Source organism: Triturus cristatus, chromosome 12 (assembly GCF_964204655.1).
Source record: "Triturus cristatus chromosome 12, aTriCri1.1, whole genome shotgun sequence".
NCBI lineage: Eukaryota > Metazoa > Chordata > Amphibia > Caudata > Salamandridae > Triturus > Triturus cristatus.
This window is the reverse complement of record NC_140595.1, coordinates 697530459-697552617: the sequence shown is the minus strand read 5'-3', so window position 1 is coordinate 697552617 and position 22159 is coordinate 697530459. Positions and strand designations below refer to the sequence as shown.

The window sequence follows — 22159 nt, the reverse complement described above, 5'->3', positions numbered from 1 at the left end:
ATCAAGCTTCACCTGGCTGATGATCCCAAAAAGTGAGTTAAATCTGTCCTGGGTTGCTTATGTTCTGGTTCAGGGATGAACTGGCCTGGCAGTTCGGCCTGCACTGTTCTCATTGGTGCAGGGTCAAAACTGATATGCACATAGCTTGGTCCAAACTGAGGTGGCATGGTGGGTGAAAAATGAAGGATTGGGATGCGGCCCAATCGATTGCCAGTGACTGAGATTAATTCAAGTATTCCATCCATCACTTTGTTTTTTTGATGCCCTATGTTAGTATGCCTCACACTGGTGCAGACAATTAATCATTCTCTGCTTCTGAGGGCACGGAAAGGGATAAAAGTAAATAGATGTTACCACACGGGATTGTGGTCTATATAAGGCTTCGTGCTGTCACTTCTGGGTGATACTGAGAACCCTGACATTGTACTGCGCCACCTAGCGGCAAACGGAAGCACTGCTGAAGAAAACTTTCTGGGTCAATTTTGGCGGCTGGGGAGTATTCTAAGGTGAGAACTCTGCATCTTGATAAAGTATCCACCAGAAGAAGCACTACCTAAGATAAGTAATGTGTTATTTTGTATTTGGCTACTTTAGGGAAAGCATCACTCATCCATTCCTGCAAAGTTTGCTGTCTCAACCCTTGTGTTTTTTATGGTAATCAAGCAAGTTCAGTTCTTTGTGAGATATTTCAGTTTGATTGGCGAAAGACTGAAGGAAAGCACCAGTAACTGTTCTTTTTCTCTTTTGGATTGACGTATTTGGTTTTTGGGGTGCCTGCTTACATAGCCAGTCTCTAGTAAATAGTGTTTTTTCACTATTTACCTGGCCAAGGCATCGAAATCAGAGAATATGCAGATTTTGGCTGAGAGCCTTGCAAATCAACTTCACGAATATCCATGCTGATGGTCCACAGGCCAGCCAAATAGCAGAGCTTCTGTGCTATTTTACAGGCAGTTGGTCAAATAGCAAAGAAAGCCACTAATTACACAATGGCCAACTAAACAGCAAAGATTCTGCAATATTTGGTTGTAGGCCAAGCACAGAGTAAATCTTTATTTGGTGCTGCAGCCAAGCAATCAGGAAAAAAGTGAAGTTTCTCTATTGTTTAAATGGCCACTAATCAAACATGTATTTTGTACTAACTAGCCACTAGACAAACCAATACAAAAACTTCGCTTTAAACCCGGCTGCTGGCTAAATAACATCTAGACTATAGCCTTTATCCATACACCACGTAATTAAATAAAAAAATCCCAGGAGTTACACTGGTTTTAAGCCAAATGGTACACAATCTCTACTATTTAGAAGGACACCAGACAAATAGCGAAGTTGCTCTGCTGTTTGCCCGTATATTGGCCAAATAGCGCTGGATCTCTTGTTCTCCGCTATTGGCTTAATATTACGAACACTCACCTATTTATTTGTTCACCAGTTAAAATATTCCAGACTTCATATTCATTATCTGGGAGCTAGTTCAGAAGTGATATTCCCCTGCCAGGTAGCCAGCTGTTGTCCAGCTACTTCAGAATATTTTGCTGAATACCTGGCTGCTGGCTAAAAGTGCAGCATCTTTGTTTAATATGAGGCCTCAGATTTTCTGGACTGTTGACCTGCCATGACCCACCTTAAAGAGTTTTGTTGTTTCCACAATTAATGTTGGTTTCATGTTACATTTATAGTGGAAAGAGGACATTTACCCCATAGATGAAGAGCCTTGTTGGCCTTCGCGGATGTCCTGATTCATCGGTTAGTTTCCTCAACAGACTCTGCATAAGTCCAGGTGAGCTGTTGCACGCCAGGAAAAGAATCCATATCATCATTACACACACTTTTCTTTATTTTAATTTTTAATGTGATTTATGCTCCCTCTCCTCTGTAGGCTGCCCCCCCCCCATTTTTTATCGGTTACCCTGTCCTGATGAAGACCCGCTCCTGAGGTCCTAATTGGTCTATAATACAACACTATCATCAATGGGTTTAAATAGATAACCTACAAAGGTAGTAACCAGTGAACCTTTCTAGAAATATGTATCAGTTATAGTCATTAATATTGACATCACAGATAGAAACATTGAAAAAATGGAGCTGAATAAAGGCTTCTGGATGGTAATGAAAAACAGCCTGAGGTAAGCTTCAGCAGGAGACCACTGTCTGTCTGTATGGCAGACGTCATTATCTCCTTCACCCTGAAAGGACTCCCGCCTGCCATATTTAGAGATCACTTCTGGCCCTGTTGTGATCTATTTACATGGGTCATCTCTCTCCTCCCTTCTCTCTGTGTCACCATGCTGGCTCATTGAGTCCCTTCACTGGTTATCTTAAATCCACTGTTAATCCTCTGGTGGGTCTCATGGCCCTTTAGTCTTACTTCTGATAACATTTGATCAGCTCTAAAGGTGTGTTTCCTGAGTGCTCTCTCTGATTCCTTTGCAAACCTTTCCAACATCAGACCTCCAGACCAATGTCTGCTTGCTGTCTGATACTTTCATCTCCAAGCCTTGAAATTCCAAGGCCTTCTACTCCCACCAATATCTGCTGCTCTTCAAGGTTCTGTGAGCCCTTTTTCTAGCCCCCGCAGATTCTAGAACCCCTTTGCCGACTGTTATTCTCACTGATGGCTTTAGAAACCCTTTGCTTCAGACTTTGAGACCGCATATGCTCTGTAAGCTCCCTGATCTCCTTAATGTCCCACTGCAAGTCCTCAGAATCCATACCACCTATTGGTGTCAATCCTCTGGATGTTGAAATAGCCCTCAAACACAACACCAGAATGCTCTTCCTTTTCTTTATTTTTAAAACAGGTCTAATTATTTCTGCCATGTTTTAAAGCCCACTGCTTGCCCTCGTGCCTAACATTTGCAGTGCTTGATTTAATTTTTTCAATCTCACCTCTTGCAGTCCATCCACTACCAATAGGTTAATGCTGATTGCACCTTGATCAATCTTATAGCTCATGCAATGCTCTCTTTAGCTCACCCTTATACACATGCCATCCTTAGAATGCACTTGGTGCAACCTTGCTGAAGCTCAGACCTCTTTTTCTATCCAACGCTCTGTGTTAACTCTGCTGACTCAGTGAATCTGTCAACTCTCTTTGATCCCATTGATGCTAGCCGTCAAAGCCCTTTATCTCCCTCTCTGCTAGTCTCCAACCACCTCCACTGACCTCAACTCTGAGAACTCCCTTCAGCCCCTGTGTGAGTCCTCCCTCTCAGCAGCTTTTATACTCACTAGCTCTCTGAACCCATACACGAATGACCTTCAGATTCACACCTTTGTCAGTCCTATACCCCACTCTGCCCCTCTTGCCCTGCAGGCCTTCAAATGACTGAGCCTGGTTGCAAGTCCTCACAGACTCTTGATATTCTCTTTCAATTCTTAGAGATTTCAGAAGCGTACACCTGGCTCTCATATTCCAACTGTCCACTTCATAATTTCTCTTTTGATCCACTGCTTCCTCTACCAGTTGTTCGAGCTCCTCTGTCAGTCCTCAAGCTCCTTCTACTTGCCCTTTGTAGGACAATAATGACCCTCTGCTAGCCATCAGTGTCCCTCCAATCCCTTCTTCTCACTTAAAACTCCTTTGGGCCTCACTATCCGCTTTCATAGCACTCTGCCAGCCTGCAGAGTTTTGCAAAGTCTCAGTCTTTGAAGAATGTCTGCAAGTTATAACACAGAGAACCTCTCTGTTGGTCTTTGGAGCCAACTTCATCATTCTCATTTTTCTTTATCTCACAGCTCTTTGAATCACTTTTCTGGAGCTCATACCACCACTGCTGGCCACAGCTTTGAGTGCCACTCCTGCTGGTCACGAGAACCCTTTGCTGTTCATCTGAGCTGATCTGCTGATTCTGTATGCTTCATTGATTTATCAGAACCTTTCTTCTGGATATGAGCCCCCTATTTTCTGGTCCCTACTGCTGCTTAGTCCGCTCTTATTATTCCTTGACATCCTCTGTCTATGTAAGCTATTAGAGCAGCTCTAAGCCATAAAATATTTTAACCACATCTTACTTTACCCATGCTCTATACAACTCGATCACCTTTACCAAGTTTCAGAGGCCCTCTCAGGTCTCCTACCCAGTTCTTCTGGCCTCAGGATTTCTGACCAGAATAAGGCAACCTCTCCTATTTCTCACAGTTCCTTTGCTGCCCTAGCAACCCTCCCATATGGTAGCCCTCAATACCCCTCTGTTATCCTTGGAATGGCTGCCAGGTGGCTCTGGATAATACACATCAATGCCAGCCAATCCGTGTCAACTTAGCAGTCATGATCCTTCTCCTTCTGTTTTTCTCAGTTCCGGGTCCTCCTGAACCTTTTCATTCTCTTCCTCTTTCACCAGGTTCTCCGTGGGGGAAGAAATTAGATTATTAATTGGGAAGGGTGAATCCTTAAAGTCACTTAATTAATCTGAGCTCAACCCGCTGGCAGAAAAGGCACAGAACAGACAGGCTTAATTTGGGGCAATGTCTAAAGTATTTATACAGTATCAAAACATAATAAAGTTGAAATGCAACACAATAACAAATCACAAACCAAATTAGAATAATAAAGTAAAAAGTATTTAAAAAAATGAAACCAAAATAAGTAAAATTCAATAAGGGGAACTGGAGATATGGATTTTACATTTTTTAGGTAGGAATAGTGCCAAGAAGCATAAAGCGCTAATGATAGTCAATCATCGCAGCAGACTGGAATCTAGGTGTAATTTGACGCTGACCGTGCGGGAGTGAGGGTTGGATACACAAACCAGGTTTGCCCTGTTCAAATATTTTACTGTTGTACTTGGCCCTTTTTACAGGGTTATCCCCAAACTTTTTGCTTCTTCCCCGTATTTTTTCAGACCAGTTTTTATTGGCATTAGGACTCAGGGCACTTTACCACTGCTAATCAGTGCTAAAGTGCATATGCTGTCTTGTAAATTGTGAACATAATTGGTATATTTGATTATTGGTAAGTCCCTAGCAAAGTGCAGTGAGTGTGCCAGGTCCTGTAAATCAAATGCTACCAGTGGGCCTGCAGCACTGATTGTGCCACTCATATGAGTAGCCCTGACCAGGTATCTCAGACCTGCCACTACAGTGTCTGTGTGCAGTTTTAAACTGCCATGTCAACCTGGCCAGTGCACCCATTTGCTAGGCCCTAACCTTCCCTTTTCTTACATGTAAGGAACCCTTTTTGGTAGGCCCAAGGTACCCCCATGGGCAGGGTGCAGTGTATGTGAAAGGTAGGACATGTACTGGTTTGTGTGACATGTCCTGATAGAGAAAAACATCCTATTTCGTTTTTCATAATTGAAAGGCTATCTGTTCCATAGGATAGAATGGGAGATACTTTGTAACATCTTACAAGTATAACTCTCCATTGAGACAAGATAGAAATATAAGTTTTGGCTCTCTGAACTCAGAATTTAATAGCACAACTTTTTAGTAAAGATGGCTTTTAAATTGTGTGATTGAAAATGCCACTTTTAGTAAGTATGATATGTAATTGGCAACCCAATCGACCCTTGAGGGCTTGGGTAGTAGAGTTGTAAGGTAAAGAGGCCTACAAGAGATTTGATAGAAACCAAAAAAAAGTTTTGTGAAAATTCAAGAAATCTCTTTAAGGAGTGATATCTAATAACACTCAGCAGAACAAATCAAAATTATATTTAACAAATTTGTAAATTAATTACAACCACCAGGTAATGAATTGTAAAAAATGTATTTCAAGAAGCCACAGAATAACAAAAACAATGACAGTGAATGAAACAGAACTGCTATCTGGGGGTACAAAAAATACAATGACACAAAATGAAATCACATTGACAACAGAAAAGATAAAGATTATATACAAACAAATGTCTCTTAATTGTCAATGTATTTATCCATCTCCAGACAGTGAAGTTATGAGTATGTTCTATACGTAGGATCAGATACTCAAAAGTTGATTTTAACAATCACTAAATGGGGGCGTAGCTTAGCAACATGGCCGCATAGATGCTTTTTATTTGAGCTCCTCACGGCGGCCCGCATTTTACCATAATCCTGAAAAATCCTACCCTCAACAACCAACATATTTACAACACAAAGTGGTTCGGACCCATGCCCGAATCCTTCTGGGACAAGGGGAGAGTGGAGCCTGTAGTGTAGCTCCACAGTCGTGAAGGCGAGGTTCGGGGTGCCACCTTGGGCCAGTGACGACTGCTGGAAGAGGAGCGCCAGAGAGGCCCGAGGTTCGATTGGGCAGCCAGAGTTGGGCGAAAACCTTTGCCGACTGCGAAGGGGCGACGGGATGGCGTCCCCACCAGGCCATTGGGGGAGTGTGGAGGGACAAGGAGATCCAATGGGAACTGCGGGCCGGCCCTGTGAGCAAAAGAGGGTGACAGAGGTACGTGACGGCGGCTCACTGGGGAAGACCGGAAAGTGAGGAGGAGTGCCGAGGGCTCGACAGACCCAGACATACTCGGAGGTGTGATTCTTGGTCTCCGGGAAAAGGGCATGACTCTACGCATGCGGCTCCTTTCCCAGGGACTGCTAGTTAGAACTGCAGTCGGCAGGAGGGAGCCCCTGGTTGAGGGCGACTGGGCCGTGTCCAGGAGGCACGAGAGTACTGCATTAAGGACCTTGCATAAGAGACTATTAAAGGAGGTTCCATTGCCCTGCAGAGAAGGTATTTGTTCTATGGAGCGTGGGACTGTCAATGCTTGGCTATTATTTTCTGAGGGAAACGATCAGAGCCGGCAGAGGCACCGGCGGGGTCTGACTATTATGCCTGTATACATATCCTAGCTAAATGCCCCCTGTAGGAGTTACAGTGGTGGTTGCCATCTTAAAACTGTGCGATGTGAGCCGCCAGAGGGACAGAGAGCATGCTCAGGAAGCAACCAGAAAGATAACCTGCTCTCCTGCTCAGATACCACATTTTAAGAGCACCCTACCTTGAGGGTTTTGCCAAGGAAGCAAATGCAGACAAACCCTAAGTCTTTGTTTTTTATATAAATGAAAGTTCTGAGGTCCAGTTTTTTAAATATTACTACTTCTCGGTCCAAACCTTGTATTGGTTGCCTTAAATTACATTCAAAGCGTATCATGCTGCAGGCCTGGTTCTGAGGTGCATTTGTCTTCTAAGTTGGGTCTTCGTTGAGTTGGAGACTCGTGGCCGAACAACACATAGTTTAATGGCCTTTAAGAGTGGACTGGTCAGTTCTGACTTTGGTTAGTCCTTTCCCCCCAGTCTGAAGATTGGGAATCCAATCCATGCTCTTAAAAGGAACGATTTCACATGCATATATACTGTGTTCCCAAGATTCACAAAGCAGATGTGCCTCCTGGTAAGTGGTGTCTCACAAGAGGCCGATCGAATGCCTAATCCAGTTTGAAATAAAGATAGAGAGAAAATGTTGTACGAAAGGTGAAGAGTGTGTAGAGGAAGAGGGGGACAGGAACATAGGTGGACATTGAATAAAAAAATAAAAAAATAAAGAAGAAAGGAATAATGAGTAAGAAAAAGAATGATTATGGATAAGAAAAAATGAAGGGTGAACTGAGTAGAAAGTGACGTGAAAGAGAAATCAAGATAAATACAAATGAAGAGAATGAGGTGAAAATGAGAGATTTACAGAGGAAAGAGGAAGTGGAGAGATAGAGTGTAAGAGGCAGCAGATAACGTAAATAGGTCAAATGCAGACGGAGAAAGACAAATATATGAGAGCAATGAGAAGAACAGAAAGGAGGGTGGGACCAGGGGTAGAAGCAGTAATTGGAGGGTCTCTTGAGAGAAGTTCAATAGTGAGGATAGAAGAAACTGATACATCGAGACAATCAACTATGAGAGAGTGCGAGATGAAAATGAAACTCCGAATTTGGTTTGAAAACGAAACCTGTAGAGATTGGGATGGGCATTCGATCATCAATTATGTCGGCCATGCATCGGGTGGTCCACATGAAATATTTAGTGCACTCTAGGCACTATTGTTCCCTTCTTGAGAATTTGTGGCCATTCTAGTAATGATGGTGGTGCGCGCACACTTTTTACTGCCATTGAATCCTACAACTGATAGGATTCTGCAGTGATCTGAATGCAACCTTCAGATCTCAGGCCTGCAGCTTCCATACAACATTTTGCTGTATAGCACTGGGTCTGTCAACCTCCAGGTCCCGCAGTGTCTTTGCCACCCAAATCTATGTTTATATATATATATATATATATTTAAATAACACGCACACTTTAATATTTGAATTGATTTGGAGGGTTTTTTAAAACTATTCTGATATTTCAGAATATTGTCCTCCCTTCCACAAGTACTCATATCATATGGGAACGATCCAGGTCACCAACACCATATCTCTGCTTTCACCCCCCCTATTTCCACTCACCATGCCACCTCTATTTTTACTTGGCTATGCAGCGATGTTGGTCACGAAATCTAAGACTCCGCTCAAGACATCTCAGACTCACAAACCCTGAATCTCACTGACAAAGCTATGCTGCTGGATTTGTTCTCTCTGCTGTTCCTGTCTGATGGCCTCCATTCTACCTTCTCTGACTGTCGGATTGTGTCTTGTTTTAGGTCGCTCTGGACTCAATCTGCCTGGTGGATGGTGGAAGCACTGCTGTTACAGAAGGCCTGAGGGTGGCGCCCTGGGAGAGGGGGCGAGGCATCACTCGACTGATGCTGGACCATGTCCAGGACTTTTTGAAGTCTGAGTTCCCCGCTGTTAAAGTCATAAGATTAACAAGAATACAAGACCCTCCCCCAAGCATGCTCTTAAAGTACAGACTGCTGCATTCCAAGGTGAGGGGCATTATGGGCCAAGAAATATTAAAGGAAGTTAAAATATAGGGGTTTAAAGCTGAATAGTAAAAGAAATGGCATATGAGAGTTCAAGTTTGAGGGCAGGCAGGTGAGCGTCTGTGTACTAAGTTTCAACTAGTGCTCACCACAGCACCCATGCATGCTTCCCTGAGATTTCCTGTAATGCACAACTGCATTCCGAATCACTCTTGGTTTCCTGGAGTGTCATGTGCACTGAAACTCATACCGAATGTCCGCCTAAAATAAATTAATCCGGACACTTCCAGCGTATTTAGTGGTGGAGAAACACCCAGACCTTTAGAGGATCAGTGGGATGAGTTAGCCAAGCATGTGTGTCTTAAATAATAAATATTATGTTTAGAAAATGCCCTATGGCAGTGGATAGCTGGGAGCTACCCAAGGATCCATAAAGCAGAAAGATATAATTCTTATTTCAGGAAAGAGCAGAAGAAGGCGAAGCAGTAATTCTTTATAGATGTATATGCCATCCGAAAATAATTAACAACCCCCAAACAAAATGGTAAACCAAGAGCGGGGATGGAGAGCCTCTTAATTGAGAGTGGAATCAGGAGGGGAGAAGTAGATGCTTCTTAAAGGGGAAGAGTAGTACTTGAGTACTTGAGAGAAGATGTTCTTATAAGGGTAAGGGGAGATACATACTTGTTGTAGGAAGGTGGAGTATTATGTGGTGTGAGGGGTTAGGCCTCAGCATGCAATACTATCACTGTTGGACCCGGCCTCGTGGCGTGGTCCTTAACCCCCTGGATTGTGGCCGTTCCCCGCCCCGGCCGTCACGGGCCACCCGTCTGAACTGCACCAAGGCCCTTCACCCGGAGCTGCACGTGGTCGCATACTCCTCGTGGCTCCGCCATCTTGTTGGCATCCACGTCACACCGTGCACCAGCCGGCGCGACCCCGCTCAACCCGGCCTCGACCCCAGCGAAGCCCCGACATCGAGGCACCACGACCTAGCCAGGGGGTGCCGCAGGAACCATTCATCGCCCCCGGCGGAGGACAGTATCGATGGGACCCCAAACTGTCCTCCCCTCTCGAGGTGTGATCGCCCTGCAACTCCCATGGGCCTGGCGCCTCTCCTGCTGGGCGTCTGGCCACCTCCACCCGGCCACTCCGCCCCCTCGGGCGCATAGGTCCGGACATCAAAGGGCCCCAGACCTATATCTGGGGCGACCCCACCACAGCTCGGCAGTTGTATCCCGGAGTCGAGAGCCCTGCTGATTGAATCGCGGCTGACCCTACGGAGAAGAACTCTTGTCGGAACCATCACGAGCCCTGCTGACTGCGTCGCGGCTCCTTCTTGTGAACCCTTTCTGAACCACCTGGAACATCGGAGCCCTGCTGACGCTGTCGCGGCCCAACCTCGCTGAAACCTTCCTCGGAGCCCTGCTGACGACGTCGCGGCTCGAGCTGAGCAGAAACCATCTTGAGAGCCCTGCTGATTGAATCGCGGCTCTCCACGAACTGTACGCCAGAGCCCTGCTGACGCCGTCGCGGCTCGACCCATCCGAGATCCGGAGGTCCTCCAGCTTGAGGATAAGAACTGGGCCCCAGGTACCCTTGTACCGCACTCCTGCCAAAGACTGTCCCGCTACCCCTACCCTTCCAAAGAGACACTGAGACTTTTGGTGGATCCCTCGATCCCTTTGTGTAAATATTGACCTCGTAACCTTTTTATTGATGATAAAGAATTGCTTGTCTTGAGACAACCTCCTTGAGTCCGGTGTGGTGGTGTTACTGTGCTAGTACGTGATAGGAGAAGGATCTCTCAGGAGACTTCTCGGCAGCGCTCGGCTACTTCGTGCAGTGAGAGGGCCCCCCTTGGTGGTCTCACCGACTCCTCGGGGTCCGCCTTCCAACATTTGGTGGCCAGCGACGGGATCCGAGCCGAATGCAGTACGTACCAGCCAGTACCCACTAGCTACCCATCCAAACGAATAGCATCATGAGCAGCCAGGAAAACAACGCGACAATGGAGTTCCAGCCCGAACGGCTGGAAGAATATACGCACAAAGAATTAAAACAGTTCTGCAAAGACAAAGGCATTGCAACCACCAGCCTAGGTACCAAAGAAGAGATGCAGAAAGCTCTGAGGGCATGGTTGGAGGCCGGGGCAGGCCCCTCCCAGGAAGAAGGGCCCTTGCCCCTGACGGAGACCACAGCAACCGCACTGACTCCGGCAACCGGAGGAAGAAAGAGCCTAGAAACCGGCCTCTCCGAAGAAGAAATACGAGAGCGGGAAAAGGTCCGGAGCCACGAGCTAGAGCTCGCCCGACTGCGGCTGGACGGCGAACTCCAGCTGGCAGAAAAGAAACTGGCCCTCGAGCAGCTACGCCTTCAAGAAGAGATAGAAGAGAAGAGATGACACCGGGAGTTGGAGGAAAAGAAACTAACTCTTGAGCACGAGCGCAGTCTCAAGGAGCTCGAGATCAAGGCCAAGAACGGAGGGACCGACACCCCCAGTACTAGAGACACTCTACCGCCTCCCGAGGCCAAGGTACATATCCCGAAAGAGGTCATCAAGGAGTATTACAAGAATGACGACATCCAACAATGGTTTAAGGCCTACGAGGTGGCCATGACCTCCCATCAGGTGCCCCGAAAAGACTGGGGCACAGGCCTGTGGGGGCGATTCCTGAGTGAAGGGCGGGACACGCTGCTCCAGCTACCGGAGGAGGTGATGACCTCCTACGATCACATGAAGGAGGCCCTGCTCACCCGCTACGGGCTAACCGCGGAAATGTACCGCCAGCGGTTCAGAGACTGCAAGAAAATCCCGGGTACCACATGGGTGGAATATGTGGACTTTTTCAGTCGGGCCCTAGAAGGGTGGATCAAAGGAAGCAAAGTAACCACCTACGGGCAGCTGGTCGACCTCATCGTGTGGGAACATCTTTCCAACAATTGCTTCGTGGAACTGAGACAGCACCTCCTCGACAGCAAAATGACCGACCCGCGAAAACTTGCCGTCGAGGCCGATCGATGGGTCAACTCCCGGGTCCCCTGGAGCTCAATGGGGGAGTACCAGAGGAACCCCAACGGACCCCCACGCCAGCGCGGCGGGGGGTAGGGCCGAACAGGAACAGAGACCCTCCCGCCGGGGCCCCCAGGAGCCCCCCTCGAGGGCCACCGCAGCCACATCTCTCCCCGAGCCTAGCTCGAAGGGTGGGCCCGGCCCGACCCGGACCACGGCCACCAGTGACCTGCTATGGCTGCCAACAAACCGGACACTTTGCCAGCGATCGGGCCTGCCCTCTGAACCGAAGAAACGGGGCCGGCGGGCCCCCGCCCCGGCAGCTGACAGCCGCCGCCTTGGGGGGTGGAGAAGAGGAAGAGGAGGCCCTCGACCGAGAGAACAATGAGTGGGAGCCGGCAGCCATGTCCCTGGTCTGCCTGGGTAGCCGAGAGATGGTACCCTGCACCCCCATCCCAACCAACACCCAGAAGTACCGGCAGCAGGTCACGGTCAACGGACAACGGGCCGAAGCCCTTCGCGACACAGGCGCCAGTATCACCGCTGTCCGCTGCCACCTGGTGACCCCTGAACAGATTCTACCGAATGTGCTGCGCCCCGTACGGACGGCCGACAACAGTGAAAGCCTATGCCAGATGGCCCTGGTCCTCTTCGAGTGGGGAGGGGTGACGGGCCTGCTGAAGGTGACAGTGCGCGACGACGCCCCGGTCGACTGCCTCCTGGGGAACGACTTGGAAAGTTCCCCCTGGGCTCAAGTAGAACGACGAGAGCACCTCCGAATGTTGGGACTGGCTGATTGGGCCTGCGCCATCACCCGGTCCATGACCGCCCAGGCCCCCCGCTCATCCTCGACCTCCGGGACCGCCCAACCCGAGGGGCTCACACCCCCTCCCACCAGCAGCGAGGAAGAGGCGGACACCGACCCTGGGCCCAGCGAATCCTCCCCCGAAGAGATGGCTTCTCCGAGCGCCCTACCAGAACTGACGCAATGGCAACACGAAGGGGGCCCCACCAGAGAGCAGTTCCAGCAAGAGCAACAGTCCTGTCCCTCTCTCGAAGGGGTCCGACAACAGGCGACCGCGCAAGCCAACGGTGACCAGACCGGCACCCACTGGATCTACTGGGCCGAGGGCCTGTTGTACAGTGAACAGAAAATAGCAGAACTCGGGGCCAGCCGCGTGTTGGTGGTCCCCCTCCGCTTCCGGGAGTTCCTTCTCAACCTGGCCCATGACGTGCCCCTCGCCGGACATTTGGGGCAAGACAAAACGTACAGTCGTCTGGTGACCCACTTCTACTGGCCCCGGATGCGGAGAGATGTGGACAACCACTGCCGGTCCTGCCAGACCTGCCAAACCAGCGGAAAGACGGGGGGTCGGGTCAAGGCCCCCCTCCAGCCCTTTCCCGCCGTCAGCACCCCGTTCGAGCGGGTCGGAATCGATATTGTGGGACCCCTGGACCCCCAAACCGCCCTGGGCCACCGCTTCATCCTGGTCCTCGTGGACCACGCCACCAGGTACCCGGAGGCGGTCCCGCTAAGAACTATAACGGCCCCTGTGGTAGGCCGGGCCTTGATGGGGATCTTCTCCCGAGTGGGATTCCCCCGCGAAGTGGTGAGCAACCGCGGCACGAACTTTATCTCCAGGTACATGCGGTCCCTGTGGCAACAGTGCGGGGTCACATACAAGTTCACGACCCCCTATCACCCTCAGGGGAACGGACTGGTTGAGCGGTTCCACCGAACATTAAAAGGGATGATCCAGGGCCTGGAAGAACCCCTCAGGCGGAAATGGGATGTCCTGCTGCCCTGCCTCCTGTTTGCCTATCGGGAGGTCCCGCAGAAGTCCCTGGGGTTCAGCCCGTTTGAACTATTGTATGGACACCCGGTCCGCGGACCGCTCAGCCTGGTCAAGGAGGGCTGGGAGATGAAGCCCCGAGGCGCCCCTCCTGACGTCTACCGATACCTCCTGACCCTCCGAAACCAGACCCGCAAGTTCCGAGCCATGGCCGAAGCCAACCTCGAGGCCAGCCAGGAGGACATGAAGCGGTGGTACGATCGCAACACCTCTACTGTAGAATTCGAGCCAGGTCAGAAAGTATGGGTCATGGCCCCGGTCGAACCCGGCGCCCTCCAGGACAAGTGGACTGGGCCCTTCAAGGTGGTGGAGAAGAAAAGTCCCGTCACCTACCTGGTCGATCTGGAGTCCCCCCGGAACCCCCTCCGGGTCCTACATGCTAACAGGCTAAAACCCCACTTCGCCCGGACCGAACTGAGCCTGCTGCTGGCGACCGACGAGGGGGGCGAGGACGACTCCGAACCCTTGCCCGACCTCTTGCAATCCGACATTCACGATGGATCGATCGAAGGGGTCCAACTCGCCTCGTCCCTGACCCCGGAACAGCGCAACGACTGCCAGCAATTACTGCGGGACTACGCAGCCCTCTTCTCTCTCACCCCGGGGGTGACTCACTGGTGCGTCCACGACGTCGACACCGGGGAGAGCCCCCCCATACGACACAGAGCCTACCGGGTGCCTGACCGAGTGCGGGCCTGCATCCAGGCCGAAGTAGCGAAGATGCTGGCCCTGGGGATCATCGAGCCTTCCGACAGCCCGTGGGCCAGCCCTGTCGTCCTGGCCGCCCTCCAGCAGGCCGGGCTCACAATCAAGGCCAGCAAATGTCAAATCGGCCACGGATCCGTGACCTACCTGGGCCATCAAGTGGGGAGCGGGCAGGTGGCCCCCCTCCAAGCGAAGATAGATGCCATCAAGACCTGGGAACCCCCCACTACCCAGACCGCTGTCCGGGCCTTCCTGGGCCTCACCGGATACTACCGGCGGTTTATCCGGGACTATGGGAGCATTGTTGGCCCCCTCACAGAGTTAACGTCCAAAAAGCAGCCCAAGAAGGTACACTGGACACCCCGCTGCCAAACAGCCTTCGACACCCTAAAAACAGCCATGTGTACTGCTCCGGTGCTGCAGGCCCCGGACTACCAGAAGGAGTTCGTGGTACAGACGGACGCCTCCGAGTATGGGATCGGGGCCGTCCTATCACAAGCCGACGAAAAGGGGCTCGACCGACCAGTGGCCTTCATCAGCCGACGACTGCTGCCCCGAGAGCAACGCTGGAGCACTATTGAGCGCGAGGCCTTCGCTGTGGTGTGGGCCCTCAAGAAGCTCCGGCCCTACCTCTTTGGCGCCCACTTCCGGGTCCAGACCGACCACCGGCCCTTGCAATGGTCAATGCGAATGCGGGGCGAGAACCCCAAGCTGCTGCGATGGTCCATCTCGCTACAAGGGATGGACTTGGATGTCGAACACCGGCCCGGCAATGACCACGCCAACGCCGACGGCCTGTCCCGCTTCTTCCGCCTTGACGAGGAGAATCCCCAAGGAGATGGGTGACTCTCCATGCCTTCGGCTGGGGGGGACGCCTGTTGGACCCGGCCTCGTGGCGTGGTCCTTAACCCCCTGGATTGTGGCCGTTCCCCGCCCCGGCCGTCACGGGCCACCCGTCTGAACTGCACCAAGGCCCTTCACCCGGAGCTGCACGTGGTCGCATACTCCTCGTGGCTCCGCCATCTTGTTGGCATCCACGTCACACCGTGCACCAGCCGGCGCGACCCCGCTCAACCCGGCCTCGACCCCAGCGAAGCCCCGACATCGAGGCACCACGAACTAGCCAGGGGGTGCCGCAGGAACCATTCATCGCCCCCGGCGGAGGACAGTATCGATGGGACCCCCAACTGTCCTCCCCTCTCGAGGTGTGATCGCCCTGCAACTCCCATGGGCCTGGCGCCTCTCCTGCTGGGCGTCTGGCCACCTCCACCCGGCCACTCCGCCCCCTCGGGCGCATAGGTCCGGACATCAAAGGGCCCCAGACCTATATCTGGGGCGACCCCACCACAGCTCGGCAGTTGTATCCCGAAGTCGAGAGCCCTGCTGATTGAATCGCGGCTGACCCTACGGAGAAGAACTCTTGTCGGAACCATCACGAGCCCTGCTGACTGCGTCGCGGCTCCTTCTTGTGAACCCTTTCTGAACCACCTGGAACATCGGAGCCCTGCTGACGCTGTCGCGGCCCAACCTCGCTGAAACCTTCCTCGGAGCCCTGCTGACGACGTCGCGGCTCGAGCTGAGCAGAAACCATCTTGAGAGCCCTGCTGATTGAATCGCGGCTCTCCACGAACTGTACGCCAGAGCCCTGCTGACGCCGTCGCGGCTCGACCCATCCGAGATCCGGAGGTCCTCCAGCTTGAGGATAAGAACTGGGCCCCAGGTACCCTCGTACCGCACTCCTGCCAAAGACTGTCCCGCTACCCCTACCCTTCCAAAGAGACACTGAGACTTTTGGTGGATCCCTCGATCCCTTCGTGTAAATATTGACCTCGTAACCTTTTTATTGATGATAAAGAATTGCTTGTCTTGAGACAACCTCCTTGAGTCCGGTGTGGTGGTGTTACTGTGCTAGTACGTGATAGGAGAAGGATCTCTCAGGAGACTTCTCGGCAGCGCTCGGCTACTTCGTGCAGTGAGAGGGCCCCCCTTGGTGGTCTCACCGACTCCTCGGGGTCCGCCTTCCAACAATCACAATAACCCTAAAAATGGTCTTTGGATTCGAAATATTAAACCCTTAGCTCTGTCCTAGAGTGGCAAAGAAAAATACACACAGATGATGGACGAAATGCAGAGCAAATCAAACATTCAGCCCCAGCCAATAGATCTGGGTTAAATCCACAGTTCTTTTGCTCACCATGCCACCCCATCCATATGTAAATCAGTCTTGACCGTGTGCCTCATGGGAACAGTCCAGCCCAAACTGCCCAGCCAGTTCCTCACTGGACCAAAAACAAGCATTCTGGGACTGGTTTTGGGGCATCATCCATCATCAGCCAGGCTAGCTTGAATACAGTGGCACAGAGAGCCCAGGACCCACGTTTGGGCCTACCCGGAGCACTTATGGCGAGAAGGCTAAAGACATACAGATGATGGACGGAAAGGAGGGAAAATCAAACATTCACCCCTAGTCAATAGATCTGGGTTAAATCCATTGTTCTTTTGCTCACCATGCCACCCCAGTTTAGACCCATCCATATGCAAAAAAATGATGGATTTAGGCCCAGATCTCTGTACTGGGGTTAATGTATGACATTGTTCTGCATTCTATCCATCAATTGTACTTTTTGCATTTGTCACCCTGAGTGAGGCAGGAATGTCCAGACGTGGATCCTGTGCTCTCTATGCCATTGGAGTCAAGCTATCCTGGCTGATGAGTGGTGAAACCCCGAAACCGATCCTAGGATGCTTGTTTCAAGTCCAGGGAGGGACTGGCCTGGCAGTTCGGGCTGGACTGTTCCCATTGGGCTCACGGTCAAGACTGATTTGCATATGACTGGGTTCAAACTGGAACTGCATGGGGAGCAAAAAAAACTGGTTTAGGCCCAGATCTCTATAGTGGGGTGAGTGTATGACATTGTTCTGCATTCTGTCCATCAATTGTTCTTTTTGCTATAGTGGCAAAGAGCAGTCAGGCTTTACAAGAGGAACATGTTTTAAAAATGTCAGAGGACCAACATGGACGATAAGTAATTGACATGACTCAATAGTGATCCGACACCAATTTATAAAAATAAATTGTATCTTTATCTTAATTTAGACACCAAAACTTACAGAATAGCATACATATAACCAACCTTATAGGTTTTAGAAGACAACATAAATCACACCAATTCAATACTGCCGAATTTTTGCATTGCGGTCAATGAGAAAAAGTGGTAGTGACAATCAGTCAATTGTAGGTCGAGTTGCGTGGAACCCACAGGGGTAAAGGTCATTCCTGGGTGCCAGCCCATGTTATCCTACAGACCATCTAACACTTAGTGTTCTTTAATGGTAAAGGCCACTATAGGGACATATAAGCTAGTACATGCATGTCCACACCTTTGTTATAATGCACCCTATCTCCTGGGCTCTAGGAGACCTTCCTTATGGTTGACAGGCATATATTAAAAATAGTGCATTGGCATTGCCACACATTGTGAGAGCAAAGTCTGGTTCGAGCAGTCTACACTGCTAATGCAGTCTGCAGTGGTAGGCCTGCTGTCAGTAGTTTACTTGGGTCACTCAGGGTTGCAAAAACAGTGCGGCAAGCCCTGGGGACCCTTTTACCACCCATGCCCTGGGTACCACTGGTACCATATACTAGGGACTTATAAGGGGGGTAAAGTCCTTGTCGATTGGGGTTGTCAATTTACATGTAACAGATTTAGAGAGAGAGCACTGGTACTGGAGCCTGATTAGCAGGCTTTAGTGCACTGTCAGTCAAAAACCAGCATCTAGTAGTCCAAATGGGGGCAGCAAGGGAGGAAGTGCATCTGCAAAAAGCCCAGGTTTCTTACACTTGTTACTCAGGAGAATAAGCACAGTAACTGAGAAGATATTTTCCATACGGAAGGCATAAAGCAAAGAGTGGGAGGTGCGTATTATGTGAGATTGTGAATGAATTCTTGTATGTGTGTTCGAACACGAGATGAAAAGTGATGCTCCGCAAATGGGAGGTTGGCAAAGAAAAGAAGGGGTTACTTCATACATTAGGGAGGGTGAGTTCAGAAGTTGCGGTTAAACCCCTTATAGAGGAAGATGAGTGCACTAGAGAATGATTTACAACTTTGAGGGGAGGCTGAGTGCTAAAGAAGAGTTGGATAGGGTGAGAGCAAAGGAGAAGAATACCTCGTACATGTGAGGATGTGCAAAGAAGGGCATACAGTTGATTTACTTAACTGCAAAATTTAATCTGCCTATTTCCCCCTTCAGTACCTTTTAGTGTAGTTTCTTCCTAGTGGACCAATTACAAAACTGTAGACACCTCTGCATTGAATGTGAGGGGAGCTTTTATTTAGCAGGCCACCCAGCTTTTACACACATAATCTTCCTCCACCAAACACAGGAAGGAATAGAAGGACTTAAAACTCAATTTATACTCCCAAAGGAAGTCTGTGAAGAGGTCATGGACAAGATAGATGCCAGGTGCCAACATTATCACTTCAGCAGGATAGCACAGATGAGGATAGTGCTGTTGCCGAAATTTCTTTTTATGCAGCTCAAAACAGTGTCTAATTTGTAAAAGAATGAGTGCAGCTGCCCAAAGCACTGGTCAGAAGCCCATAGCTGGCACAATTAAATGTTACTGCACCAATTACCAAGGCTGCAAAGGCTTCAATTTATCCAATGCCTCTCTAAACCACTTTCAGACATCCCTGCCCTTTTAACTCACTCTTTCAGGTTCATGTTTTTTCCTCTTGAGACTGTGTTTACATATTTTTCTGCTTCCTTCTTCCTCCTCTGTTTGTTTTTCCCTCTCTTGCTCAGGGGGAAAATTAGTGTTGGTGACCCCTCTAACCCCGGCAACCACCAGCTCAAATTAAGCACAATGCCAACAGTTTACCCCACAAGCAGGATGGTTCACCCCCCTTGCCACCGACAAAACAAAGTGAAAATAGAGGTATGGTAGAAGAAAGTGACTTGAAAGATTGACAATGGTTGAAGATGCCCTGGAATAGTCTACCAGTATTTCTTCCCTGACCGCATCCAAGGTCAGGCGTGTAGAGTTCTACTCACACACAAAGATGGTCGCCGAATATCTTGGCACAGGGGCAGTGCAAGAACAGGAGGAAGGCTCCCCACCCCTGAAAGATCTAGTATAGATCTGCAGTTCGTGCTTCCAGTGGCAGCCATGCCAAAATATAACCACCTTAACGAGACACGGTCATCGCTGTCATGAATCCTGAAAATTGGAAGGGGAGATTGCTAAAATGGGAGTTTGAAAACTGTAGAATGAAGATTGAGACTTCTAGTGGAGATGGCAAAATCAAAAAATCAAAGCAGAGACTGTAGAATGGAAAACTGCCCACAAAAGGAGTGTGATGAGAGATACATGCCTGTGGCATGAGCTGTAAAGAGAGGGTCTTTGAATGTCCTGTGAAGTGTAGCGATAAGTTATTTGACTGTGATGCTTGCTGTAGATAGTTGTTTGACTGGAATGTGCTTAGCAGTGGCTCTGACAATGCAGAAATTTATGTAATGAGCCTGTACGGACTGTTCTACTGCAAACAACTTGTACAATGGTCTCTTTACTTTTTGCCAGGCGATATTGTCACTTATGTTCAAGGCTGAGGAAGTACAAGAGAAGGTCCTAGTCCTCATCTCTCGAATGGAGAAGGGCGGGCAGTGTTTCCAGCCACCTATGACTTTGGAGGCAAAGGACGTGATGAGAGTTTGTACGAATCAGACAGTGATTCAAAAAATCCTGCCAGCGAAGATGCTTATCCAAAACTGGCTGTCAGTATTTGCAACGAAACCCAACCTGGAATACCTCCTCACCAAAGGCATCACCTGGATGGTTGACAACCCAGAGGAACCCAACGTCCTGAGCCTGGGAACCCCTGCAATTAGAGTGCCTCTAGAAGGCGGCTGTCACAGAATAGACATTGATCTTTTTGGCATTGACACAAGAATTGTGAAGATGCATTTCCTTGCTCAATTACTGGCAATTTCTAAAGAGTTCGACGAAGGTCTTCTGGTCTGCTTCCTGTTCATGGAGAAAGCTGTATTTCCCACAATTGATGCCTTCTGCGAGGGAATAAATAGGTTTGTTTTTGCAACAGAGCAGCTAGTGATGGAGAAAGATATCTGAAATCTTTCTATATAGAGCAAAGCTTCCACCTGAGCTTCAGTGTTCACATATCTCTCCTTATATTAGATGTTACCCATCACCCTGCAGTTCGGAAAAGAGCTGAGCATGTCTCCATAAGGAGTGTGTTATAAATTACCAAAAGGATCTATACCAACCCATCTGCTCCACCCACAGGCCACCACATATCATCGTAATAAATCTATAGTTAAAGCGTTTTTGTACACAGTACACCCTGATTCCACCTCTGTTGGTTGGTTGGTTGGTTGTACCACTTCCAATTGCTATCAGTATTAGCTCATATAGAAGCATGGAATGATAAATAATTGGTATAAGGATGCTAATGATTGTCTAGAAGGGTGGTGGTGTTTGGAAAAACTGTAGAATATGCCAAGAGATGACAGATTGATGTCTGGTTGCCCAACTTACCAAGTCAAGAAGATTTAAGCTTTTAGAATGGAATTTCAAACTGTTGACATAAAAGTCGATCACAAAGTAATAACAATCTGAGTGTGGACATTCAACATATACAAGTAATGAGATCCAGCCAGGGAACATCTGCCTTCTAGAAGCGGCCTGACACATGGTGAGTCAAGCAGAGGCAGCCCTGTCTATCTTGGATGTGATACCCACAGCTTCTGACTCCCTGGACCCTACTTTAGAGTGACAAGTGGCTGACTTATGTGACTCCCCATTGATGTGGATGCATATTTCTCTTTTTATATCATTAACAAAATAAACAACATTCCCCGTCATAAATATAAGTGTAAAGTTAAGGGTGTATGTCCAGTATCTGAATTGCACAATGTGAATCCAAAATCTTAGACTTAATCCTAGCTTCTCTATGTAACCAAACAGTGTGATCCTAGGCAATTGTTTTATTTTACATCGCACCTCCCTTTTTTTCATTATCACATCTGAGGACCTTGAAATACATGACTTTGAGATGTGTGCTATATAAAACCTTCTCCTGTGTTTGATTTTATTAACTATAATGTTGTTCATGTATAATAGGAACCCAGACAACCCAAAGAGAGCACATAACAACTGACTTGCCTCTTAGTACACTATTGGCATTGTTGTCAGTGTGCGGGATAGAATGAATGTTTCTAAATTCATGTTTGAAAACTATCACTTTAAAAACAAAAATACTACTCAATGCACTGATATAATCTGATGTACTAAGGTGAAACGGCTCTGCATGCTAATTAAATGCACTTTTTGAATTTTTAACCAGCCTTTTCATACTTTTATACTTTTGCTGCAAAATGTCTTAAAAATTAAGTTTCTAAAGTTCAATTAAGTTTAATATTTAGTACATTTCATTTATATATATATATATCTATATCTCTATTAGTATATTTTTAAGGTTTGTTCTGAGTCAAGTAAGCTGCAGCCCAGTTCTGCTGTTAACCAAAGGCAGCCTGTAAGTCAGGAGTGTTATGTTTTGTAATGTACCCCAATATAGGCTTGGGTAGTCACCTAACATTTCACCTACATTTTCCGTGCCATTGTACTACATAACAGTTTTTGGTATTGGCCTTTTACCTAGTTAAGGTGCTGCAGAAATGTTTTGTGGTTTTCCTAGAAAACCAGCCTCATTTATTATGCAAGGGGATTTTCAGACTCACAGCAGGATTAACATCTTCTGCATAACAACTATGTATAAGGGTCAACCCTT

The 22159-nt window shown here is 48.7% G+C and overlaps 1 protein-coding gene across 1 annotated transcript in view; it reads left to right on the top strand.

The window, feature by feature from the left end:
- LOC146780125 (histidine N-acetyltransferase-like) overlaps nt 1-21681 on the top strand; it is an 80926-nt gene extending 59245 nt beyond the window's left edge. The window contains exons 3-4 of the mRNA XM_085637849.1: nt 8556-8780; nt 19933-21681. Coding sequence (XP_085493975.1) covers nt 8556-8780; nt 19933-20481 — 774 coding nt within the window. The 3' untranslated portion in view covers nt 20482-21681. The remainder of the gene's footprint in view (nt 1-8555; nt 8781-19932) is intronic.
- Nucleotides 21682-22159: the final 478 nt, after the last annotated feature.